Source organism: Schistocerca piceifrons, chromosome 2 (assembly GCF_021461385.2).
Source record: "Schistocerca piceifrons isolate TAMUIC-IGC-003096 chromosome 2, iqSchPice1.1, whole genome shotgun sequence".
NCBI lineage: Eukaryota > Metazoa > Arthropoda > Insecta > Orthoptera > Acrididae > Schistocerca > Schistocerca piceifrons.
Genome location: NC_060139.1, coordinates 535343889 through 535371842, shown reverse-complemented (window position 1 = coordinate 535371842; position 27954 = coordinate 535343889). Strand labels below are relative to the sequence as shown.

At 44.2% G+C, this 27954-nt stretch overlaps 1 protein-coding gene across 1 annotated transcript in view; it reads left to right on the top strand.

Annotated features, from left to right (window-relative positions):
• The window catches only part of LOC124777633 (neuropeptide-like 1), a 427641-nt gene that overhangs the window by 372677 nt on the left and 27010 nt on the right, over nucleotides 1–27954 (top strand). The window contains exons 4-7 of the mRNA XM_047253106.1: nucleotides 2709–2921; nucleotides 10114–10278; nucleotides 18570–18996; nucleotides 23578–23716. Of these exons, the coding sequence (XP_047109062.1) occupies nucleotides 2709–2921; nucleotides 10114–10278; nucleotides 18570–18996; nucleotides 23578–23716 (944 nt within the window). The remainder of the gene's footprint in view (nucleotides 1–2708; nucleotides 2922–10113; nucleotides 10279–18569; nucleotides 18997–23577; nucleotides 23717–27954) is intronic.

Here is a 27954-nt window from a genome sequence, read left to right as displayed (position 1 = left end):
GTTTCCCTGAGTATGTACACCCAAAAATTTGGAGCATTCTACCATATTTACTGACTTCTGCATGTGTGCTACATCAATTATTGATATGACTTAATTTGTTGTACAGAACTGAATATAGTGAGTGTGTGTGTGTATGTGTGTGTGTGTGTGTTTTCTTTTTTTTTTTTTTTCAAAATTTAGAGAGAGTCCATTATCTGAGAACCATTTTATAATTCATGTAAAACATCATTTACAATATCTTTTGTTGCTTTCTCTCTAACGGAAATTATTATAACGTTAGCATCGTCTGCAAAAAGTACCAAATCTGCCTGTTGAATGTTACGTGGAAAATCATTCACTTAAATATACATGTATATAAAAGGAATGGGAGTGGACCCAAAATTGGTACCTGTGGGACTCGCTTTGTGATTTCTCCCAAGTTACTAAACTTTTCTGTCCTTCCAACTTTCTTTTTAATTATTCAGTACAACCTTTTGCATTCTGTTTTTTCAGTACGAGTCAAACCAGCTATGCATAAAGCTGGAGTTTTTCTAACGATCTACATAATCAAATGCCTTGGAAAGATTACAAAAATTACCAACTGCCCTCATTTTATTGTTTAAGACTTGTACTATGTAATGAGTGAATGCAATAATAACATCTCAGACTCGAGTGATCCTTCTGGAATTCAAACTGTGATATGCCAAGTAAATTGTTTCTACTTACGTGTGAGACTATTCTTGGGTACATTGCTTTATCGAAGATCTTGGAAAAGATGTCAGTAAGGAAATTGGCGAATAATTGTTTAAGTCTGTCTTGCACGTTTATAATGAAGACTTTTAACAATTGCATATTTTAACCAGACTGCCATTACAAACATTAGTGGCACAATTACGCAATGGTACTTTCGTTTCTGTTGAAAGAAAGAGTATCTCCCCGATACGCAGAATCCTCTTCGATTTCTCAGTCAGTGACGAGATTTTCGTTTCCCCTGTTCAGTTTATTACTGTGTTTTATTACGTTTCTGCCTCCCTCCCCTTTCCACCCCTTCTGTCATCTCCATTGCTGGTAGCGCTCATGGTCTGAATATATTTATCTGTAATTTGTCTTTATTGTTCTACTTTTCATTAACCAATTCAAACTGTGTTTTTTCTGTACTATAGTAATTTCTAAATCTTTGCATTCTGTGTTGGACGTAACTTGTAACATAATGAGTGAAAGTAAAATATGTAGAATACTGGCTGGATATAAGAGAGAAAGGCGGCACGTGTGGTCACTGGTTCGAATGACTTGTGGGAGAGGGTAAAGAACCTGCTGAAAAATCTAAATTGGCAACAACGATGTCTTATCAGACGTAGAAGAAGGGACTTAGGAGTAGATCGGCAGTGCCATTTCAAAGGAATCATCCCGCATATGTCTGGAACGATTTAGGGAAATCACGGAAAACCTAAATCTGGATGGCCAGAAGTAGATTCATACCGTCATCCTCCCGAATGCGAGTCCAGTGTATTAATAATACGCCACCTCACTTCGTCCTCTTTTGCTCACCGACCTTAATGTGTTCCATTGACCAAAAATAATTAACGAGTAAGTGTTCACCGCTGGGTTATAATCATTTAAGTAACTGTCGACTGATAATGAGAAAAGCTGAAAGTGCCTAATGTCAGACATTAAGAAAACAGGAAAAGACCTGACGTTCGCATCACAAATGATGTTATTCGAAAGAATGGAAATTTAGTAGCTTCTAGCCATTTATAACATGTAACACAAAAAATGTCGCAAAAGTGTTATAAGTTTAAGAGTTTAAAAAATATAAAAATTTTCATTTGCTAATGATGTAATACCCTGTACTTCATTTCAAGAAAATCGACTATGCTTAAGAGCTTCTTCTGTTTTGAGCACTTAATTTTTTGGTCAATGAAAGGCGAGGAATATTTCATTGTATGGGAAGATGATGCAGTCTGAACCTCAACTTTACAAGATATATTGTTTTACTTCGTTATGCTATACTATGCGGAGTTAAGCTCAAATTATTTCAACTTATGCCATGTTGTCTCGATTCTTTCTGAGCAATAGCAAAACCTTTGTTCGTTACGTAAAGCTTCTCTTGCATTCTCAGCTCAGTATTGTTCTTTCCACATCTACGTCCGTACTGCGGAAGCCACCTTACGGTGTGTGACGGAGGGTACTTTGTGTACCACTGTCACTTCAGCCTTTCCCTGTTCCAGTCGCGAATGGCCATGCTCCTAATTTGGTCTCTCGTTTTCATCATAAACCACAGTTTGCAAAAGATTCATGTGGAAAATAACTGAAATGAAGTAAAATCCACTATTACTTGTTGCCTGTAGGAAAGTACTCGAGATACAAGTTACGTTTACCACCAACGTCAGATACGCTCGGCATATTCAGTTTTCGTCCTGTCACGAACAAAGAAAGTTACACACTCCGAAATCTAGTCGAGGTATTCTGACGTACAAGGAGGCTTCTCCGGTACTTCCAACTGTGGTTATCAGCCGTGACACATTCAGGGATATACAGGAAAAAAACGAAAACATCGAATTTCGGCACTTTCAGTGTTTCTCATTTCCAACCCTCAATTTTGTATGGTAATCAGATATGGCTGTGAAACCACTTGGCTGTATAGAAACTGGTCGCTGTCGCAGCCTGGCTGGCACCAGTCATAAGAGTGAGCGTGGACAGCGGGTAGCAGGTGTGCTCTGTTTTGGCAGGAGGAGGAGAAACGGCACATCGGCTCGCTGGCCCGCGACTACTCGCTGCCGTCCTTCGGCAAGCGCAACCTGGGCTCCCTGGCCAGAAGCGGCGGGCTCTCCAACGTGCGCTACGTCACCACCAAGAAGGACGACGCGGAGCGCGTGGGGGGCCACTCCGCGGCCGACAAGCGGAACCTCGCCTCCTTCATGCGCAGCCGTGGCTCTTCACTGGTCAGTTCCTCCACTGCTCCGAAAAATCCGTGTCATCTCCGAAACTGTGTTACAAACCTTACAGTGCTCTTAAATTTTAGTTTACTTTTTCGTGTCCGGAAACTACAATTTGTTTGCCCAGTATTGGGCAATGTCCAATGCTTCTTCTTTAGCCAGCCATAGATCGTCGAGGGTGCATCTGCGGGGGCAGGCAGGGCATTGTAGGAGCTGTTCCATGTCCTGTCAGTCGCATTTGTCGTCATTTTCGTCCAACAAACCCCATTTGACCAGATTAGATTTCACAGGAGCCACCCCAGTTCTGATGCGGTTAAGCATTCTCCAGGTTTTCCAATCACCAGAAACGCCGCTTGGTGGGTCCTCTCTTAGTGGATAGTAGACGGGGTGCCCATCTAAGGCGCAACTTAGGAAACGGCGTCTGGATTTGAGTCTGCTGGGGCCACACTCTAGGCCAAATATTGAGTGAAGGGCACCAAAGGTTTGTTTTAGCTTCTCGGTATGTTCATGGGCTTTCCTACGTGAGTCAGGGTTTGTGAAACCTGCCGCCCTGTGAAGATTTTCTATGGGCGTTGGTTTCATGCAGCCTGTCACTATCCTGCATGTTTCATCCAAGCTATCTACCTTTTTTGCGTGGGCGGATCTGCACCATACCGGGCAGGCATATTCGACAGTTGAGAAGCGCAAAGCTTGGGCTGAAGTTCTGACCACGGTAGGTTTGGCACCCCATTTGCTATTGGACAGCTTTCTTATTTGGAAATTTCGTGGTTCTACTTTCTCGCGTGTTTTTTCGCAATGATATTTGTATGTCAATGTTCTGTCCAGCACGACGCCAAGGTAGGTGGGAGTATCTGTGTGTTCTAGTAGTGTCCCAACCCAGGTAACATTGAGCCTGTACTTTGCCTGCCTCGAGTTCAGATGGAATGCACTCACTTGAGTTTTGGAGGGATTGAGGTTTAGAGAATTCTTTTTGTAGTAGGTTGACATTGTAGAAAGGGCGGTTTCTAGTTTCTCCTCGATGGCTTCAAACCCGTTGCCTTGAACTGTTATTGCCAGGTCGTCTGCATATACAAAAGTTTTGGGTTTGTCTGGAGTTGGTTGGTCATTTGTATATATGTAGAATAGGACTGGCGCCAACATGCTCCCTTAGGCGAGCCTATTTTTCTGATTCCTCATCGACTCTTTTTCCCCTCAAGCATTACGAAGAACTGTCTATTTTGGAGCAGGGATTCGATTATCTTGACTAGGTGGTAGTCTTTCAGGGTCTCATAGGTTTTATGCAGTAGTGTCCGGTGATCTACTGTGTCATAGGCGGAACTTAGGTCGACTAGTGCCAGTCCGGTGATTAGTTTATTCTCAAACACATCCTCGATATGTTCCGTCAATGCCATAATTTGACTGGTACAGGACTTTCCAGGTCTAAAACCTTCTTGGTGTGGAATTAGCTTCGAGGCAACGATCTTCTCTATTCTGTTGAGGATCAATCTTTCACAGAGCTTAAACAGGTGGCATATAAGGGTTATGGGTCGATAGCTCTTCGGAGACTCTGCGTCCTTCCCGGGTTTAAGGAGAGCCACCACTTTTGACTTCCTCCACAGTTTCGGGATTTGAAAGGTTTCACGGCACACGTTAGAAAGTCCAAGTATGCAGTCCCTGGCGTCAAGGCCGAAGTTTTTAATCTGTTCCACGCAAATATCATCAAACCCAGCGGCTTTCCCATTCTTCATGGTATTTATGCCATTGTTCAACTCTCTCTTAAAAATATCGTCATACTGTCCCTTTGTAAACAATTTACATGTGTTTCATACTTCCTAATAGAGGATGTAACAGGCACAAGCGCAGATATTTCTGTTGGTGACTGAGGACGGTGTACTGAACAACATTATATCAGTACTTACGTTATTTGCAAACTAATAATTATAGCCATTATAAAGCGCAAGTTTCTAAGTAGAGTAGTACCTCAACGTATATGTATTAAAAACAAGCCATTAATGGTTATTTCCCCCTATGCAGCAGATCAGATGTTGAGTGTGGCTGCTGCGTTAACGCAAAACGGTTAGTCTATACTGACAGACGTAGTACACTGTATGGCGCATCTACGACCATTCAGAAAACCTCTGGTAGTAAATTATGGGATCTGCCTGTGGGAAGACCGTTGGACGCAGAGCAAAAACGAACAACACACTGATGCGTAAACATATGAAAGTACCACATATAAGAATATCTGCTTTATACCTGTTACACCATGTATCATTTCAAAAAATCATAAAGTGTAAACTACACTACTGGCCATTAAAAGTGCTACACCAAGAAGAAATGCAGATGATAAGCGAGTATTCATTGGACAAATATATTACACTAGAACTCACATCTGATTACATTTTCACGCAATTTGGGTGCATAGATCCTGAGAAGTCAGTACCCAGAACAACCACCTCTATCCGTAATAACGCCCTTGATAAGCCTGGGCATTGAGTCAAACAGAGCGTGGATGGCGCGTACAGGTACAACTGCCCATGCAGCTTCAACACGATACCACAGTTCAACAAGAGTAGTGACTGGCGTATAGTGACGAGACACTTGCTCGGCCACCATTGACCAGACGTTTACAATTCGTGAGAGATCTGGAGAATGTGCTGGCCAGGGCTGCAGTCGAACATTTTCTGTATCCAGAAAGGCCCGTACAGGACCTGCAACATGCGGTCGTGCATTATCCTGCTGAAATGTAGGTTTTCACAAGGATCGAATGAAGGGTAGAGCCACGCGTCGTAACACATCTGAAATGTAACGTCCACTGTTCAAAGTGCCGTCAATGCGAACAAGAGGTGACCGAGACGTCTAACCAGTGCCATCCCATACCATCACGCTGGGTGATACGCCAGTATGGCGATGAGAATACACGCTTCCAATGTGCGTTCTCCGCGATGTCGCCAAACACGGATGCGACCATCGTGATGCTGTAAACAGATGCTGGATTCATTCGAAAAAATGACGTTCTGCCATTCGTACACCCAGGTTCGTCGTTGAGTACACCATCGCAGGCGCTCCTGTCTGTGATGCAGCGTCAGGGGTAACCGCAGCCACGGTCTCCGAGCTGATAGTCCATGCTGCTGCAAACGTCGTCGAACTGTTCGTGCAGATGGTTGTTGTCTTGCAAACGCCTCTTGCAAACGCCCCCATCTGTTGACTCAGGGATCGAGACGTGGTTGCACGATCCGTTACAGCCATGCGGATAAGATGCCTGTCATCTCGATTGCTAGTGATACCAGGCCGTGGGGATCCAGCACGGCGTTCCGTATTACCCTCCTGAACCCATGGATACCATATTTCGCTAACAGTCATTGGATTTCGTCCTACGCGAGCAGCAATGTCGCGATACGATAAACCGCAATCGCGATAGGCTAAAATCCGACCTTTATCAAAGTCGGAAACGTGATGGTACGCATTTCTCCTCCTTACACGAGGCATCACAACAACGTTTCACCAGGCAACACCTGTCAACTGCTGTTTGTGTATGAGAAATCGGTTGGAAACTTTCCTCATGCCAGCACGTTGTAGGTGTCGCCACTGGCACCAAGCTTGTGTGAAAGGTGTGAAAAGCTAATCATTTGCATATCACAGCATCTTCTTCCTGTCGGTTAAATTTCGCGTCTGTAGCACGTCATCGTCGTGGTGTAGCAATTTTAATGGCCAGTAGAGTATTGAGAGCAAGCCATTAACGGTTATTTCCCCCTATGCAGCAGATCAGATGTTGAGTGTGGCTGATGCGTTAAAGCAAAACGGTTAGTCTATACTGACAGACGTTGTAAACTGAATGGCGGATCTACGACCATGCACAAAACCTCAGCAAGTAAATTATGGGATGTGTCCGTGGGAAGACTGTCGGACGCAGAGCAAAAACAAACAACACACTGATGCGTGAACATAATAAGCCACCACGTATAAAAAAAATCTGCATTTATACCTGTTACACCATGTACCATTTCAAAAAATCATAAATTGTAAACAATTAGAGATAAAGAATCGCAGTTTGTTGTAAAAGGTTTAGCACCTCTCAAAAGTCTTTTTCTGTCATGTCAGAATTTCACTATTGTCCCACTCGTTGCTCGTAGAACGTCAAGGCTATATTGGAATTCTTCGATATAGGGTCAGCATTGCAGCATCAACAGTTGGGTTTTCTTTACTGATTCGGCCATGAAGGGAAGCGATATCATTGACTAGTGCTGTGTCCACCCGAGCCTTGTAAACCCGCAAAAATAAATCTAATGACGTGACACTGGAAAGGCGAGGCAGCTACGCGATGGGGCCTTTATGATCATCCAACGTTCAGGAACTGCGTCATTCAGAACATCATGCTGGAAGATGATGGACAGCTGCAGGTCTTCGATGTGTGGTAGCAGGAACTGTTCGAGCATGTCCAGCTAAGCAAGTCCCTTTATCTCAGTATTAAGAAAACAGTCTTAATCGCGATATTTTATTTATTTAGTGCCGACCGGTTTCAGCCCATCGCAGGGGCCATCTTCAGGGCGACCATATGGTCGACTGCTGGTGGCGTCGTGTCTACCGAGGTGTGGCAGGAGACTTTTCTTACTACTGAGTTAATTTATAGCAATCGCTGTTTCTCCACAACCATGTTGTCTAAGGTCTCTTTATGGTGTACTCTGTGAAGAAAAATGGGCCTGTCACCCTACCGTGCATTGGGCCTCCCCAAGCATTAACCTTCGGACTACCACAGATCCGTTAAGGTGTTTTTGGGTTTTCGGAGCCCCAGATCCTAATGTTGGGGCGATTCAAGTGTCCAGAAATATGGAACGTTGATTTTAAAACAGGCACTTTTTCGGGTAGTCATTGTCAGCAACTATGGAGATCAACATGGAACTCGCCAGTGCTTCGGTGCTTTCATATGTACAGCCACCTGATATGGACAGCAACAATCGTTAATCCAATCACCTGCATCACAAACTGAATGGTGCTTATTTGGTCATCGTGAGTCACTGACTGATATGGTCACCATCTGGAGATCTGAAGGGAAAAAGTACCCAGGTGCCCCCGGCTATGTCGACACTGTTTTGTAGTCATATCGCGTTACGATAAGCTTACAACAGCAAGAAACTTCCTGGCAGATTAAAAGTGTGTGCCAGAGACTCGAACTCGGGGCCTTTGCCTTCTGGAAGAAGTACTAGTCTTGCAAGGTTCGCAGGAGTGCTTCTGTGAAGTTTGGAAGGTAGGAGACGAGGTATTGGCGGCAGTGGAGCTGTGAGGACGGGTCATGAGTCGTGCTTGGGTAGCTCATATGGTAGAGCACTTGCCCGTGGAAGGCAGAAGTCCCGAGTTCGAGTCTCGGTCCGCCACACAGATTTAATCTGCCAGGAAGTTTCATATCTGCACACACTCCGCTGCAGAGCGAAAATTTAATTCTGGATACAACAGTACATCATCCATTTTCTTATCGAGCTGGAAACCGACCATTAACAGCCTGACGATCCCATCTCAACAGCCAAGTGATATGGCACCATGATACGAACATTATTCTGAAGCTGTGGTAACTAGACTAGTGCATCTGTCATAGTCACGATGTTTATATCAGCACGTTCCTTACGATACCAACTGCCTAACAAGTTGGATGCTCTCGTAAGCCTTTATCACACTCTTTAATAACTAGATAACCAACTTACCCTGTTATGCAGCAGAAGATCTACACCCTCAATCTCCACTTCAACTAAAAATTCTTTAAATTAGCAATGACTAAGAGATGTAGCCGTAATGGAGTTTATTATCTTAATCTTGAATTCCACAACCATGCTTCCACGGGATGGTTGTGTCAGTCAGGTGCAACAGACGCTTAGGGCAATATCAATGAGAGTACTTGTTGCCCACAGTATACCTCTCCATACAGTAGCTACTTGTGCCTTTTGGCACCCTGTTGTATAATCAGTTACAAGTTGTGTGGTTTCAGAACATATCAGCCTGAAACCTGTAATCACTGCACCGAAATTTTATTTCAGAGCAACTCAGACGGACGGACGAAATAAAAGTTATCCAAAGTCCTCAGTTCATATGATTTGATGGAAGTCACAATGAAAGAATATAGTTCTCGGGGTCTTGGTAAAAGACAACTGCATAAGGCTTTCGGCAACTATGAAGGCGTACCGAAACTAATGCAGAATTGGTTTTTTTTTATCAAGTGATTATCGTCAAAATGTGCAGAGCTACATCTCTTCATGATCTCCACTAAAACTGAAGCCTTTGAGTCACCGCTGACCCCAACTCTCGAGTCACTTTCACGTCTTTTGTGACATCAACTTTTTGCTCATTTGGACTGTCCTTCATTGGACCAAAGAGGGCAAGATCGAGATGACACTTTCTGCCTGTGTGGAGAACTACTGACCTGCCTAAATTGCTGGTCAACAGACATCATTACCAAAGATGTGTGCGGGCACGCATTCTCGTGATGAATTAGGAGCGCTTCCACGTTCCTGTGTGGTCCTTCATCTAAATATTTTCTCTAAGTTCCTTCAGCGCCTTGCAATAATTACTGAAAATTATATCGTTATCATGTTGACGAACTCTGGTCACCTGTCACCAGGTCTAGAAAGAGTGTATTTATTGTATTCGAACGCTCCACACACATCGTAACCTACTTGCATCTCTCAAACCAGGTGTCAACTGTAGGAGTAATTACACTACATGCACTTTCAGATACCACAAGCTTTTCATTACTTTGCATATGACGCTGTGAACGTGGTACAGTTGTTCAGAAAGCTCACTTGTACGCAGCACGTCTGTCCTCACGTATCAAGTCATCCAATCTCTGATGATTCTGTCAGTGATATCAGCTGTTGGTCTACTGCTGAACCATTTCTCTTGGCTCTAAGCTTTCCCCTGTGTAATTTTCTTCAACTTCTCTCATCTCTGCTTACATTCACTAGCCTTCTACGGCTGTCAGACAGCTTGCACTCCTCCTTCTTCAAAAAAAAAAAAAAAAAAAAAAAAAAAACTTTCTGATAGGAATTCAAAATTCACAAGTAAGGCTAAACTAAATCGCAGACACTTTGATAGAGCAAGACCACAATACCTGCTCACAAATCTCAGAACAAGTGCTCCAGATTCTGATGAGACATGTTTTAAGGACAGCGCAGTTCTACTAGCCATTCCTTGCGCGTGGACAACTTGCTGACAGCTGTACCTTTGTGGGCAGGTTGAGAAGCGCTACCTGGCATCGCTGGTACGCAGCCACGGACTGCCCTACCCGCTGACCAAGAAGGAGGACGACGGCCCGGGCGAGATCAAAAGGAACGTTGGCGCCCTCGCACGCAACTGGATGCTGCCCTCCGGCAAGCGAGCCTCAGACGACGACCAGGAGGTGATCCGCACACGTTTAATGCTTTGTCGCTGCTGTTTATGTACTTATACAGCTAAAATATCACGCCTCAGACTCTCTTTACAACTGGATTATATCTAACGGCCAAACCGTTCTTTGCTTTTGCTCTTTATATACTGGCAATACAAAAGATTGAAAATACATTCATAGTGAATTTCGTACTACACCAGGCACATATTCAAATATGATGTCATTATCAACGATGATTCATGTCCACATTCACCTCTTTTCCGTTTGCTTTAATAGGTTCGGACAAGAAATTTTTAGTTGCACGCACATGCACACGCACTCACACACACACACACACACACACACACACACACACACACACACACACACACACACACACACAGGTGCGCGCGCGCGCACTCGCGCACGCACGCAGAGTTCTGGATAGTGAACATCATTCTCAAAGAGATCTCCTCAAATTTCTGTTGATAGCGAAGCAAAACGTTTTTAAGAGTTTCCTGTTGATAACCAACGTACCCTGTTATGCAGCAGAATATCTATATCCTCGCTCTCCATTTCAACTAAAATTTATTTAAATTAGCTACTATTAAGAGCTTTAGCTGTAATGGAGTTTATAATCTTAATCACCAATTCCCAAATTTTCCAAGTTTCTTCTAGAAATGTTTGCTCCCAAAGCGCTTATTGATGAATGAGGCAATGGTACGTATTTCATGATTAATTTTTTCTTTCAAAATGGCAACAAATCCGGTTCTTACGCCGGTCATACCATCCGCTCAATCTGTTGAAATAGAGATAATTTTATCGACTGGAATATAACGTTTTTCAAAGAGTTCAGTGTAAGATATTCGACTTGCTGGTTGGTTATATTCGAAGACATTTTGACTGTCCCATCTTCACTGCTTTAGCAGACAATGGTAGCTCTTCAATATTTTTTGGAATAGTTACTTTGTCCTTAAAATTTACGGATGCATTTATAAAACAACTTTTTACGAAGGGACTTACACATTATTAATGGAAGCCAAATAACTTTTCTTGAATGCTGCACTACACTTCAAAGTGATAAGATACCTAACACTATTTTTAACATTGTAACCAAGTCTCTGTGAACAGCGATCGCATCATTCTACCAAAGCTTCAGTTTCTCGATGGTAGAAACCCGCCCCCTGACCACGGAATCATTATTGCGAATCAGTTCCTCTATTACTTAGGCGCAGTCGTCTGTGGTAGATGTCGTCGAGCTTCCTTCCTAGTCATCATCACAAGCATCCGTGCGACCTTGTTGGAATTGTTGGCATCATTTCACTACGTCTGGGCGCGACATTGCATTTAGCCCACATGGTGCCAGAATTTCTCGGTGATCGGCGTGCAGCTTATGCGTACTGTCTCACGTGCTTCAACTTACCGATTGTGGCTCAATTTCACTTGCACACTCTGATGCAAGTGTTATCCGTACTGCAGCAGAAATGTGTTTGCAGGAAACCCAGAACATTTATTCTACCCGATAATGTGCCATCCTTGTTGTACAATGTTCTTAGCGTGAGACCATAAGTGCAGTTTACTTTTTAAAGTCCCATGGTAGACATTTGCGGACTGTATATGGTTTTTCCCTCTTAGCAATATATTAACTATCCGCAAAACTTGGAATGACTTTATTTTTGTAAGACTGCATCCAGTATTTAAATGCAGGACTTGATTTTTCATTACTCTTCTGAAGTTTCTCAACTGTTTTCTACCTTGCATCAAGGGCAAGATATTGGGTACTTAACGACATGTATTTACTTGTAAACTGTCTCTCCAAATTTGATTTCTTTTTACAAGCCAGCATTTTGTGACAAGTAATACAGCTTGGGAGGCCATTCAGTTCTGAATAATCAAGAAAGTGTCTGTCCATTCAATTCTGAATTCACGATTTTTGTTTTTCGTTTTTCTTTGCTTCTTATTCGTAGCCCTGCCAAACACCTTAAAGAGTGTTTCATTTTGTAATAATAGAGCCACCAACACATGAAAATTACAGTTCTTACATTGATGACAAAAATACTTATGGGATCCGCAATTGAATGGAGAAATATGGGTAACTTTATGCTTCGAGTGGGTACTTTTGTCGTCCGCCCGGGATTTGCAGACGCGGCTAGGACTAACCACTGCACAATGAAACAGCTGCTGAGTGTCTCACTCAACTCGTGCATGAACTGCGCGCGCCTCTCCTAGCGTACAGGCCGATTGAAACTTCGTGGTCCCTAAATGCGCAGAATGGCAGTGAATGGAGAGAAAAGTGCCGCTGGTGAGCGAAACTTGGAGGAAAGGCAAAGCGCATCGCATAGAGACAGCTGGAATTGCCAACCGCAGCGATGCGCATTTAGACAGTTCTAATGTCTCCCACGGAGACACGCACTCAGAGTTAACACATCGCACGACACGACGCGAGGATACTACTCGACGATACACGCGGACATTTCATCTTTCTGGGCGCCTGCATGTGAGAAGAGCCACACTCAAGGGGCCAAAGAGACGCATCCGGTTCAAATGGCTTTGAGCACTATGGGACTTAACTTCTGAGGTCATCAGTCCCCTAGAACTTAGAACTACTTAAACCTAACTAACCTAAGGACATCACACACATCCATGCCCGAGGCGGGATTAGAACCTGCGACCGTAGCGGTCTCGCGGATCCAGACTGTAGCGCCTAGAACCGCTCGGCCACTCCAGCCCGCGCCGCATCCGGCCCGCAAGCCGCGGTTTGCCGACCGCTGCTATAACTTGTCGTGTTTTAAGGACAAGGGCAGACTATACAACTAGATAATTCGATTCGAGTTTGTACTCTTGACTCTTATCCATTGGTTTCATACCCCAACCGGCTCCAGCGTGGCTTTCAGGCCATTCTCAAAACCCATCTAGATAAATGTTGACCTGCTTCCCAGAATTTATCTCAAAGACGAATAAAAAGTTTAAGCGTGAATGCAATCAGGCCAAAAGTTACGCGATTCGCACGCAGAGGATGCTCTCAAACATACCTCCCTATTGAAGCGGAAATAACAATATCGTTGATCTTTTGAACACTGTGGATAATTCCATCGAATTATGAGTCACAGTAAAACATATGTAGCTCAAATGGGAGTGTGAGGGTTTAGAAGGTTTCTAGTGAGCGATGTTTACCTGAGCACGTTGTAGTGAAACTGAAATGCCATGGAGACGGTGTCGTGGTCTGGAGAGATCTTTTTTGTTGGTTTTACATCGAACTGTTGGCTTACGTCAGTCGCAAAATGTATGTGAGTGGGGGTCTGGAAACGGTCGGAGAAAGCTCTAGGCCCTTTATCTCAGTGTAAATTCAACTAAAACAGTGACACGTAGAGGCGGGTCGAGGACAGTGAGATTCAAGGGATCACTGGGTGCAGGGTGTATGTACTGCCAGCCAGTGTGAACGGAAGGCCGCAAAAGCAGCCCTTGAGTCGCAGCAAGGGATGGTACATTAACTTCGCATAGGCCGCTCCCCAAATAACTTAAAAGAAGTGGGAGCAGCGGAATAGTGGTTGTAATTGGTTGCAGGCCGTACCATCATCATCATCATTGTTTTCAGTGTTCTGCCGTAGGGCATGTCTTCACATGTAACTCTCCACCTAGTCCTGCCATTTGCTGCCCTCTTCGTTTTCTCATAACTGTTTTCTATATTTGTACTACCCACCCTCTAGTATCTTCCGCGTCCTCTTATTCATCCTCGATTCACCGTTCCTTCCACAGCATCCATCATTAAACAATCTCATCTCATCCAATGCCCAAGCCAGTTGTGTTTCCTCTTCCTGATTGCCTTTAAAATTTCACTCACTTCACATACTCTTCTCAACACATCTTGATTTCTTACTTTGTTTGTCGAGTTTATCCCCTCCATCCTCCTCCAGTTCAACATCTCAAATGCTTCTATTCTGTTTCCCTCTTTCCCCATCATCCATGTCTTAGCTCCACAGCATATGAAGCACTTCGGCAGTCTCTTTCTCAGTTCCCTGCCCACACACCCACCTAAAAACCTCCACTTCTTACTAAATGAATACTAGGCAGTTGCTATGCGTGTTTTCACCTCCTTACTGCATTTCATGTTTTCTCTAATTGCGCTTCCCAGATGTATCTTCCTGCGTTAACTTTACAGTTGTTCTTACTTTTCTTCCATTTATCAGCGCACATCTTTTTTTCACTTGTAAATCTCATTCCCAGTTCCTCACAGGTCTTATTTAATTCTTTTAACACTCCAGTCACACTCGTAGTTATTTCGCTCTCTGCCAATAATCGAATACGTTTTATCCTCCTACCATCAACTTACACTTCTCATTTTCTTTTCAAATATCTCCGAATAATTTCTCCAAATATATGTCAAACAGTATTGGGAAGAGACAACAGCTTCCCCTCATACCCCTTCCAATTGTGCTTTCTCTGTCATCTCCTTCCCAATCTGTATTCGCATTATTTGTTGTAGGTATAAATTCTTAATCAGTCTTCTGTTCCCCCATTTTGAATGTCCATAAATTTATTCCTCTGTACTCTGACAAAGGCTTTCTCCAGTTCAATGAAAATAGCATAACCTTCTCTGCCTCTTTCAACGTATCTCTCAGGTATAATTCTCATATCCCAGTACTGCATCCCTTCTACCTTTCCGCCTTCTAAATCCATATTGTTCCTCTGCAATAATTTCTTTTCGGTCTCGCGTGAAGTCTTCCGTTTATCACCCTTAGTAGAACTTTTTTTATATGTGTTTGTGGTGAACTAAGGTTTGAATACCATGTAGGGTTTGAATGCCATGTTGCATTGCACTGCAACAAGTGGATGGATGTAAGAGTCTCTTTAAATCATGACCTTATACAATACCCAGGGTGATTCAAAGTCTTTGCGCCAAACGTCATCGGGAACAACTTTTGTTAGAGACAAAATGTTCGCTGACGCTCCCCAGCGACGGTCGAGGTTCCTTTATATTGCTTATTCCGCTGAGAGGCAGTAGGACACAGGCGTTCTGCGGCGCTGTGTATTTCTTGTGTGTTGGCTATAATTCAGTCATCTGCTCCGTATGAAAAGTAGTCAGCCCAGAAAAGTTCCTGATTCGCTTCTAAAATATCTTTTTCCTCGTAGAGGCACGCATTCTTAAAATTTTCTTGTTCAGAATCAATCAATTTACTGACGTAGGTAGTATCCATCACTCTTCGTGCCCACCTCGTGTTGACATCGCCATAATGTAAGCGATATAGGATTGCTCTGGGACTTCGAAAATCTTAACCGTTTGCTGCCTTGTACAAGGTTGACATGCAAAAAGCTCACATAATCACCTAGTATACAATCACATGAAACAGTCAGAAAAATCCTTCCTTGGAACATAGTTCAACTCTCGTACCAAATTGGCTTGAATGTCATTTCATCAAAGCATTGATCCTTCAAGTGAACTTCTGTACTTTGTCGTTTTGTAGTAGATTGATCCTGTTAACACCAAGTCTCATCACCCATCATGATACAGAAAATAACTGACCATTTTTTTGCATTTCAATCGAGTCGCGGCAGGTGTCCCAGGCGTTGTGTTTGTTTCGGAAGTCAAGGTGCGCAGGATATGTTTCGCACTTTTCTCTTCTTCAAGACATTCTGGAGGATGTCTTCAACACATGATTTCGAGATGTTGTTCCATTGCAAACTATGACATAAGTATGTAAGTCCATTACTTCACACTGCCTGTTCACAAATGACTTGGTATGCACATGTGTTGTTTACAGCTGCCACCATAGTTACTGCTATGACGCCGCTTGTACACCAGGAACAAAATCAGTCTCGGCACTTTTTGAACAGATGGCGCGTGTAGAGAAGATTCACAGCCACAGTTTGATTTTTTCGAGACTACATCTTTATGGGTTCCCTCGTACATCTTTGTTTTTTCTTTAACAACGAAGTTCGGAAAAAGATAGGTTGCTACTTACCATAAAGATGACCTGTTGAGTTGTAGACGAACACAGAGAAAAGTCTGTTACACCTAATAGCTTTCGGCCAAACCCTTCTTCAGCAAAGAAAACACATCGACTCAAGCAAGCACACCTCATGCACTTACGGCGCCTACCATCGTCACCTCTTACTGGAACGTGAGAGTGGGCGGGAAAGGGGGTGGGATAGCATTATATGGATGAGGGTAGAGAAAAGCGCTCTCTGATGGAGCTTGCAGGAACTAGACGGCGGCATACTAGACTGCCAGGTACATTGTCGATAAGTGGAGTGTGAGGGAGGGATAAGACGAGGTGCGGAAAATGGAAGGAGCAGGGAGTGGAAAAGGGCAGGCGAGTGCATTGTCAGAGGGTGGCACAGAATGAGAGCAAGGGACGCAAAAAGGGAGGAGATGACTGGTCAGAGGGAGCGGAAACTGTTGGGTGGAAGATGTGGGAACAGTCAGTTACCGTAGATTGAGGCCTGGATAATTTCGGGAGCAGAGAATGTGTTCAAACAATTCCTATTTGTGCAGTTCAGAAAATCTGGTGGAGGAGGGAACGATTCAGATGACCTGGGTTGTGAAGCAGCCACTGAAATCGAACATGTTATATTCAGCTGCATGTTGTGCCAGATGGCGGTCTACTTTGTTCTTGGCCACAGTCTGGCAGTGGCCATTCATCCTGGTGGACAGCTGGTTAGTAGTCACGCCAAAATACAGTACTGGCCATTGAAATTGCTACACCACGAAGATGACGTGCTACAGACTCGAAATTTAACCGACAGGAAGAAAATGTTGTAATATGCAAATGATTAGCTTTTCAGAGCATACACACAAGGTTGGCGCCGGTGGCGACACCTACAACGTGTTGACATGAGGAAAGTTTCCAACCGATTTCTCATACACAAACAGCGGTTGACCGACGTTGCGTGGTGAAACGTTGTTGTGATGCCTCGTGTAAGGAGGAGAAATGCGTACCATCACGTTTCCGACTTTGATAAAGGTCGGATTGTAGCCTATTACGATTGCAGTTTATCGTATCGAATCATTGCTGCTCACGTTGGTCGAGATCCAATGACTGTTAGCAGAATATGGAATCGGAGGGTTCAGGAGGGTAATACGGAACGCTGTGCTGGATCCCAACGGCGTCGCATCACTACCAGTCGAAATGACAGGCAACTTATGCGCATGGTTGTAACGGATCGTGCAGCCACGTCTCGATCCCTGAGTCAACAGATGGGGGCGTTTGCAAGACAACAACCATCTGCACGAGCAGTTCGACGACGTTTGCAGCAGCATGGACTATCATCTCGGAGACCATGGCTGCGGTTACCCTTGACGCTGCATCGCAGACAGGAGCGCGAGCGATGGTGTACTCAATGTCGAACCTGGGTGCACGAATGGCAAAACGTCATTTTTTCGGATGAATCCAGGTACTGTTTACAGCATTATGATGGTCGCACCCGTGTTTGGCGACATCGCAGTGAACGCACATTGGAAGCGTGTATTCGTCATCGCCATAGTGGCGTATCACCCGGCTTGATGGTATGGGGTGCCATTGGGTTACACGTCTTGGTCACCACTTGTTCGCATTGACGGCACTTTGAACACTGGACGTTACATTTCAGATGTGTTACGACCCGTGGCTCTGCCCTTCATTCGACCCTCCGAAACCCTACATTTCAGCAGGATAATGCACGACCGCACGTAAGCAGGTCCTGTACGGGCCTTTCTGGATGCAGAAAATGTTCGATTGCTGCCTTGGCCAGCACATTCTCCACATCTCTCACCAATTGAAAACGTCTGGTCAATGGTGGCCGAGCGACTGGCTCGTCACAATACGCCGGTCACTACTCTTGATGAACTGTGGTAGCGTGTTGAAACTGCGTGGGCAGCTGTACCTGTACACGCCATCCAAGCTCTGTTTGACTCAATGCCCAGATGTATCAAGGCCGTTACTACGGCCAGAGGTGGTTGTTCTGGGTGCTGCTTTCTCAGGATCTATGCACCCAAATTGCGTGAAAATGTAATCAGATGTCAATTCTAGTATGATGTATTTGTCCAATGAATACTCGTTTATCATCTGCATTTCTTCTTGGTGTAGCAATTTTAATGGCCAGTAGTGTAAAAAGCTGTCCACTGATTGCAGCAGGACTGGTATACGACAATGGCTGCTTTCACTGGTGGCCTGGACTTTGGCGGGGTAAGATAGACCTGTGACAGGATTGGAATAGGATGTGTTGTATGAGCTGTGATATTTATTCGCCGCCCTCCTTTTCTAACTGTTCTCGGGACCGGCTTCGGCGGAGTTAATTAAATAATGTACGACGTAAAAGTGTGAAAATGGGTATTTGATTTCCTGCAGGTGGATAAACGCTACCTGGCCTCCGTGCTGCGCCAAGGCCGTTCCGACGGCTTCCGCCAGAACAGCGACGGCGCGCAGGACGCGGGTCACGAGGAAGAGAAGCGGCACGTGGGCTCCCTGGCCAAGAGCGGCATGGCCATCCACAAGAAGACCAGCAGGTCCGCGGGCAGCGACGGCCAGGCGTTCCTCCAACAGCAGCAGCAGCAGCAGCAGGAGCAGGGCGGCGCGCATGCGCAGGACACCGCCGGCAACAAGCGCAGCAAGCGCCAGGCCTACCTGCTACCCCCCGCACCACCACAGTCCCTGGCCCCGGCCCCTGGAGAGTTCCCCATGCCCGTCCTCCAGAACAATGACGACGCCCTTGACTACGGGGACGTGCTGGATCTAATGTCAGATGTGCTAGGCGCCCCAGAGAAGCGCTTCCTCGGTAAGTGAGAACCCTCAGCCACGCACTCGCCTTTTCTGTTCACCCGGCTACACGACGACACACAGACGCTAACAATCCCTTCAGACACTCACCATCACCTTACCCAAAAAGCACTCACGCATTTTCTTCTCAGTTACTTATTCGACAGCCCACAGTTCACAATTCAGGAGCACTGGCCTCGCATCTGAGTGGCGCACCTATCAGAAAACTACACTTCAGTTGCAAGTCCAACATCTCCACATCGTACAAACTAAAGTATTACTAAACAAAATAAAAATTTAAAAAAAACACTACATGAAATACGTGATTGACTCCCTTGCAGAAACAAACTGAACTTCTGTTAAAGTGCGTCATAATAATTTCTCCAACTTACTAGCGTCTTGTGACATTCTTACTCACTCTAAAAGGACACATTTTAAACTGTACAATAAGACAAGCATTGAGTAATACGGAGAGCTTTCATTGACAATATAAACATTCAAACGCTCTTAACAATAATCTGAAACAGATTGTATCCTTCCAGTATAAAATTTACAAAATATATTCGATGTAAACTAAAATTATTTATAGCGATGCTGAATATCTAAAACTTAAGTGAACCCCTTGAAAATTCCTGGTAAGAGTAGAAATAGAAACTTGCATGAAAATATGTGTCCACTGCATTCTAGTTGCATGGATGTGTTAGAGTAATAGCGTATCTCAAATATGATGTGGCACTGTAACTGAGTTTTGTGTGCATGGAACCGTCTCAGTTATGTACGTTCAATTACTGTATCACCTTAGACTCTGTTTATGGCTCTCATTCATTATTCTGACATTTGCACTTTTAACACAAGGATGGCGTTCCCATATATCGATCGGATTCGTAACAAATTCTTAGAAATAGTATTCAACGGAAATTCTTATGCGCTAACAAAACATCAGGCCTTCCTGATGTGAGACGCTACACGTGCATAACCTTGAAAATGTCCGATAATTTCAGGAGTGTCTACATTGTCGCTTATTCCCTGTTTATTTCAAATTTTCAAATACCACAACGAAGTACGAATCCTTTTTTTTTTTTTTTTGCGGTACGTTGCAAGTCAAGGCCAACGTAAGACCGTAGTTTCCAGAAAATTATCGATATCTTACGAATTCTCTTGTTCAACACATGGCGTTTTATTTATAAAATTCCCTTGACTTACCGTGTTTCCAGTTGTCGGAGGTAGCACAGCGACATCTCATAGGACAATCCATTCGACGGTCAACCGAACGCTACAACCATTACGCGAATTATACACATATTTGTTATAGTTTCTTGACACTAGTTTAAACTGAACGAAAAGTCAGATAGTATAGGACGTCAAATACACGTATGTGATGTCGATATAATCACTGTCCTGTGGCATTTTCTGTCACGTCCCTCTGCAGTAGTCTGTAGTTCCCACAGTAGATAAGTTGTGTGTTGGAGAGCTGCCTGATTACCGTAATTTTAGAAACAATTCTGAATCATTAGCATGAAAGTAAAGAAGTCATTTAGCCAGTTTTAGCGTAGACAAAGCACTGGAATTCGTAACAAAAATTACGTAAGGCCATACGAAAGGGATTCTAGATGTTAGGTATACGTTGAAACGATGCGGTAATTGCAAATGGTGAACTATATTACCACCCCTAGTAAAAGACTTACTCTTAGTAAAAAATCATTGGATTTCCAACGGGCTGAATTCACAGACGTGAAGAGGAGAAGTGGGAACTTGTCGAAACACTGTGCCCATTCAGTACAGCTACGTTTCGGGTAATCTGCATAGTTTTACGTAGTGTTAATGTTAATATACCTCTGGAAAAAAATCTTGTTCTTCCCAATAATATTGCAACTGAGTTGTATGGTAAGTAGAAGTGGAAGCTGGTCGCACTTAACTAAATGACTTCTGAGTTACTGAGTATTCTTGCATGTAATGGAGTAAAAACAGTAAAAACAGACTTTAGATGTAATACGTTGCGTAGATCCACGTTGTTTGAAGAGTTGGTAGATGATGTACTGTAGTTCGTTCCGTTGTTGTAACTTGGAACGTAGTTAGCCTGTAGTGAATGTTGCGATCGCCCCCGTGGCTGGCGTGGCAGTAAGTAGGCAGTACTTAGTGAGCACCCCGTGCAGCCTCCACGCCCTCACCCGTAGCCTGCACCTCGTTCCTCACAGCACCTTAGCGAGCACCGCCGCCACCACCTGCGCACTACACTTGCCGTAGAGGACAGCGCACTAACGTCACTTAAGGGGTACAGGAGGATACGTATCGAGTTTTGCTGTAGAGTATTTTACTTTTCCAGTGGAAGTTTCCACTGCCTAGCGTAGAGCATTCAGCTGGTAATAAGCTGAACGCGCGTAAACTGAGAAGTATGCAGGATCGCTTAAATCACGTCAACGAGCACTGCTCCGGGATTACGCTATCACCTGTGCACTACTCTAGAGTTTAGACAATAGTGCACGAAGAATGTCAGGAAACATAGAGGGTAGTACTGAGGGACTTGGTAGACGCGTAGAGAGCATTTTTTTTTCTGTTGAAACCTCCCGCTGCATGGTAAGCGTTATTCATGTAGTGAACAATTAGAACACATCTGTAATGATACCTAAAAAAAAAGAGAGAATAAACAAAAGCACACCAAAACTGATCAACACCCGACTCATGAATATTCGTACACATATGACCGACAGAGTAGGAGGTAATTAGCTGTCACCAAAGGCTGGACTGTCCACAACTAAAAATTCTTTAAAGAGGAATTCAGGAAGGTGGATTTCACTCTCTACCTCATCACACATCCGTGAAAGTAACTTGTAGAAAGGCAGCTTTCGTCGTAGAAGAAGAAGGTGATCTTGTATTCATGCTCAAAACAGTATAGATCATGTTTTCTTTAACTGTTATTGCCGGATCATGGCCGTATTAAGTCACCTTCAGGCTTAGATGATGTATAAAAACATTAGTTATCCCCTATGATCTAAGCCCTTTATAATAATATATGAAGGAAATAAACGGAAATGAAGGACACACTTCGTATCCCTTGATCGCAGAGTAGACACTTATTGTTCGAAAATGGATGGTTTGAACAATCTTATGTTGCCGTCATCTGATTACCTACGTTGTTATAAAATCGCCATGTTACATTAATTGAATTCAAAGCGTAAAAGGTACTCCACACGTATGCATATCTTGATAAAAACAGAACTGATAAAATGCCCAAATTTTATCACCTGTGTGCATTTTATCACCTGCGTGCATTTTATCAAGATAAAAAATGTGTGGAGTCCCTTTTATGTTTTGACTTCAAGAAGTGCAACGGGGCAGTTTTATAACGAGTTCCATAGGATCAGATGACGGCAGCATAAGACTGCTCAAAACGGTCATCTTGAAACTGTAAGTGTCTACACTGCGATCGCGGCGTACGAAATATGTTCATCGTTGCCAACCATACCGATCGCCCCACACCTCCGCATGTGTAGCTTAAAAAAAGAAGTAAATACCTATATGTAAGAAGTTACCTAATACTCGACTACTGTTCTATTGGTGTAGGCTGGTATGCTTGAATACAAATTGTAGTTGTTTCTTTTACATATTATTCTGAATTGTTTAGTTGATAGGGAATAAGTAACGTTTTTATTTTCCTCTGAAGGTAAACTAATTCGGCCGAAATGGATGATAGTTAAGTAAAACGTGACCTAGACTGGTTTGTTCATAAAGAAGACTATCTGTGTACTTCTTTACTAACCTACTGTGTACTATCGCACTCTAATAAATCACTACTATCCTAGAGCCTTATGGCTTTCACCAAACATTCAATGCTACAAGAAAACTTGTATCGCCTACACCATTACAATCACCACCCCACGAAATATTCAAAAATAAACTAACATTTTCAGAGAACAAAGTAAAAGTTTCAGATTTAAAACTTTATATAATAATGCAGAACTGCATTTTTTTTAATTTACGAGGGCCAGTCATAAAGTTTTAATTATCACTTCGGAAAAAAATTAAGTTTGCTTGATTAATTTTTGTTTGCTTGTAGGCAGATATCTGCAGCCTCACTAAGCATTGAAATCTCCGCGCCAGAGTACGCAGACATTAGGAACTGGCAGAGCGCATCTCCACCTTGCCAATAGACTGCGAAGATTTGTTTTGGCTCCTCTCACGGCGAAATACAGTACTCTGGCGCGGGGATTGTAAACTGCGCAAGTACTGTAGACATGTACCTGCAAACAGACGACAAAAATTAATTACGAAACTTAATATCAGCGAGACGATAACTAAAACTATCGTACAGAGCAATATAACATGGCAGCAGTTGCGATGAATTCCGGTGCAGTCACCGAGATGTACGCAGATTGTGGGTAGCGACAGCCACACACGCGGTCTCGCAGACTGAGTGTAGGCGCATCCCGGTCCCGTCCCTCTCCCCACCCCCACCCCTCCCCCCTCCCCCACACCTCGGCTGCCCGCTCCGCCTGCGCCTAGCATCGGTGTGGCCTGCGCCTCCGCCTTCGCCTTCCGCCCCCGCCTGGCTGGGAGTGGCGGCACGAGCTACAGGCAGCGGCGGCGGCGACGTTCTGCGCAGGTGTGCCCCCGGCGGCGGCGGACTACGGCAAGCGGCACATCGGCGCCCTGGCGCGCCTCGGATGGCTGCCCTCCTTCCGGGCGGCCCCTGCGCGCAGCGGACGCTCTGCGGGCTCCCGCTCCGGAAAAAGGGCCACCAGGTCAGCGGGAAAGCACGCCGGCCATTGGCGAAGCCCTCTGTAGAAATCCAGGGTCAAATAGCAACTTGTAGTTCCCCCCAGTAGCCATCCTTGTCCAAAAATGACCAACAGTTTAGCTGTGGAGAACGTCGAATCAAAACTTCTTCCAGCAACCAGTTTAGGCGATATATTACGCCATCTTCGGACCCCATTACCGACGTGTAGGAGGACTCCCACCTCTGGTCCAGCCAAAATAGGGGGCAGCATTCAATGACTGGTGTCCGTAGACTTTTGACACAGTAAGCCCTTCGATAGCTGTGTCAAAAATCTATGGGTATCAATCATTGAATGCTACCCCCTATTTTGACTGGACCAGAGGTGGGAGTCTTCCTACATGTCGGTCAGAGGGCCCGAAGATGGCTTAAAATATCTTATAAACTGGTTTGAAACCTCCTGCAGATTAAAACTGTTTGCCGGACCGAGACTCGAACTCCGGACCTTTGCCTTTGGCGGGCAAGTGCTCTACCAACTGAGCTACCCAAGCACGACTCACGCCGCATCCTCACAGCTTTACTTCTGCCAGTACCTCGTCTCCTACCTTCCAAATTTCACAGAAGCTCTCCTGCGAACCGTGCAAGACTAGCACTTCTTCCAGAAGGCAAAGATCCCGAGTTCGAGCTCGGCCCGGCACACAGTTTTAATCTGCCAGGAAGTTTCATATCAGCGCACACTCTGCTGCAGAGTGAAAAATCTCATTCTGCCTAAACTGGTTGCTCAACAAAATAATAATTGGAAATTTAGGCAGCTGAAAGGTGTTTTGATTGGACATTCTGTATTGAACAGCCGATATCCTGCAAACATCTGTATGAAGACGAACATACAAAGATTTGTCTGTGTCCACTGTAGTAGTTCGTAGTTTACATACGGGCTGATTCAAAAGTCACGCGACGTAGGAGAACTCCGTTATTTGTGCAGATGCCGGAAGACTGATACAGGGCAAAATTGCTAGAAATATATTGTTTTAAATAGGGAGCTTAATGTTGCGGCATAATTCAAGATTTTAAACATGGCTGAAACAGGCGAAGTACTGATGCTATGCTGTGTTCGCATCGACCCTCTCTCCATAATTATGTTGTATAAAAGGAGATGATGTTTTAACTACTGACGACGCCTTTGGCACAATCGTTTTATGTATCTCCACTGCAGGATGTGATTTTAGTGTATTTTACTTCTGATGCAGGTATACTTAGATACACTGAAACTGTGGTCAAGGATTTTAATAAATCTTTATCCTGTAACTGTTTGGCTGTTATAATTTACCGTGTTGCGGCATAATACCATTCAGGTCAAGCTGGCCATGTGGTCGAGCGGTTCTAGGCGCTTCAGTCCGGAACCACGCGGCTACTACGGTCGCAGGTTCGAATCCTGCCTCGGGCATGGATGTGTGTGATGTCCTTAGGTTAGTTAGGTTTAAGTAGTTCTAAGTCTAGGGAACTGATGACCTCAGACGTTAAGTCCCATAGTGCTTAGAGCCATTTGAACCATTCAGGTCAGTTATTGAGTAACTTTATTAGTCTACCTGAAATCATAAACTTAAAAAAACAAAAGTGTCAAATTGGCAAACTCACTGAATGAAAACTGAATCAAATTAATAGCTTCAACTGCCATGTTCTGCACCTGTACCGTTTGGACACTACAGAAGGAACTGTTCAGATTGATTGACATCGTGTTGACGGCATACCCGAATACAGTTCACACAACTCTTGTGCACTTTACATAACACCGCAGGAGTTACGTAAATTGGAGGTAAATGGGAGAGGAAGGAAAGGAAATGGAAGGAACTGACGATATCAGCTGCATCTACATCTACATTTATACTCCGCAAGCCACCCAACGGTGTGTGGCGGAGGGCACTTTACGTGCCACTGTCATTACCTCCCTTTCCTGTTCCAGTCGCGTATGGTTCGCGGGAAGAACGACCGTCTGAAAGCCTCCGTGCGCGCTCTAATCTCTCTAATTTTACATTCGTGATCTCCTCGGGAGGTATAAGTAGGGGGAAGCAATATATTCGATACCTCATCCAGAAACGCACCCTCTCGAAACCTGGCGAGCAAGCTACACCGCGATGCAGAGCGCCTCTCTTGCAGAGTCTGGCACTTGAGTTTGCTAAACATCTCCATAACGCTATCACGGTTACCAAATAACCCTGTGACGAAACGCGCCGCTCGTCTTTGGATCTTCTCTATCTCCTCCGTCAACCCGACCTGGTGTACAAACTGGCGTAAAAACTGTACGCAAAATCGGCAGCGACGAATGAAAATGTGTGCCAGACTGTGTCTCGAAACGGGGACCTCCAGCTTACTAGGCAGCTGCGTTAACCAAGGCGCCATCCAGACACATCTATTGCAAATGCACGGACTACCTCGAGGCTCACATTCCCATCTAGTTCCATCTATTCGAGGTCCCACATTCCCACTTAGTGCCATATATTTGCAGTACCCGTCCATGTCCTCCATGCTCGCATGTTCTACATGTGCACTGAAAGTTGTGGCTCCATTACTCATCGTGCGTGGTGTCTGTTCTTTCAGACTCATATAACCGTAGGAGTTATTGCCGCACAAGCTCCTCTGATGTCTTCTTACTGCGTTTGTACCTAACGCTCAGGTAAAACTTCATGCGGCAATTCGCTAGTTGTTCGTCCGAAGTGCGGCGGTGCTCCATCTCGCTGAAAGAATATCCCCCCCCCCCCTGTCGTTTTCCTAGGGGTATATTATACAAGTTAGGAGTCTCATCTCAAGATGCTGTCTGTACAATTCAGTAGTAAGCTTGTTGTTACGAAAATTTGGGTCCGATGAGAACATCCTCGTGTATGGCACACTACACATTCAACCATGGGCCAGTCTGTTATGAGCATACAGCAGTGTATGGGTTCTCGGTTGCCCAATATACAGCGTCATGTCTGTTCACTGTTCCGTTCAGATGGAAACAGGCATCATCGCTAAAAAGAATGTCGGCTTCAAGATGTGTCTGGTGCGTTCTTGTTTCTCTAAACAACGCACAGAACTGCACCAGTCTACCTGCATCATCTACTTGAATTTCCTGGACAAAATGCACACGATGTGGAAGGAAACGATTTCTGGACGCGGATGCCTTACTAATGGCACTTCTGGAGCCGCTTTTCTTGTTGATCGCGTTGGCCAGACTGTCAGCTTAGTTGAGGCTGCATGATCTGTTGCCGTACGTGGCCACCCAGGTCATCGTTTGTCATGGATACTACCTGTTACCTCGAACCGCTCCAGTAAACGACCAATGGTTGCGCGATGTATGGGTGGCTGATTTGGATGCCGTCTTTGATATTCCTCCGCAGCTTCCCGTAGACTCACGCTTGCAGCATGGATAAGAACCATTTCCATCCTTTCCTGAATTGTGTAATGGAACACTGATGTTGATTACTGGAGAAAAAGAAAGATTCAACATTAAGGTCATTTAAAGCAAGACAGGTTTTTGTTGATTACTGAAAAAAACGAAAAAAAAAACAAATTCAACATCAAGATCATGATTTAGAACATATGTCTGACGATTTTGCCCTCTACTATTTTTTCGATATTTGCACACATAACGTAGTTGTCCTATATCGTGCGCCTTCTAATCACCCTGTATACTGACCAACGATCTGTAGCTACCCTTGTAGAGATCTGTAGGCTACAGGGACCTACTGACACTGTAGTTCGCCTTGTAGACATCCATGATCAACACAGTCCAACCAACGACGTCTAGTTAGCTTTGTGAAGGTCTGTAGCCTTCCCAGACTTACCAAGAGTCCACAGTTCCCCTTTTAGAAATCAGCACCCTGCACATTGCCGTTTTGCCTAGCTGTATGACGCCACTTCGATACTCACAAAGAGCCCTTACGGACCGCCCTGCACTTTTCGATTTTCTTTATATTAGCAAGAGTTGAACGTAAATATCCTAAAGAAGTATGACACATTTTTTCAGAACAAATTGCAGAAAAGAGGCTTTGAACATTAGAACATTTTCTAGTGCTGCTAAGAACAAAACTTTCAAAACTTATTAAACGGCCACTGTTGCTGAGTGTATAACTCTAGTAATTAGAAATTCACTAGTTTGATATGTGCTAGTAGCAACTTTTTTTTTCTTTTATTCCAATATGTATTTATTGTAAAAAAGAAATGTTAATTAACAAATTTCGATTATATTTTTTGAAACGAATAACATAATTTTATTTAAATAACTAATCC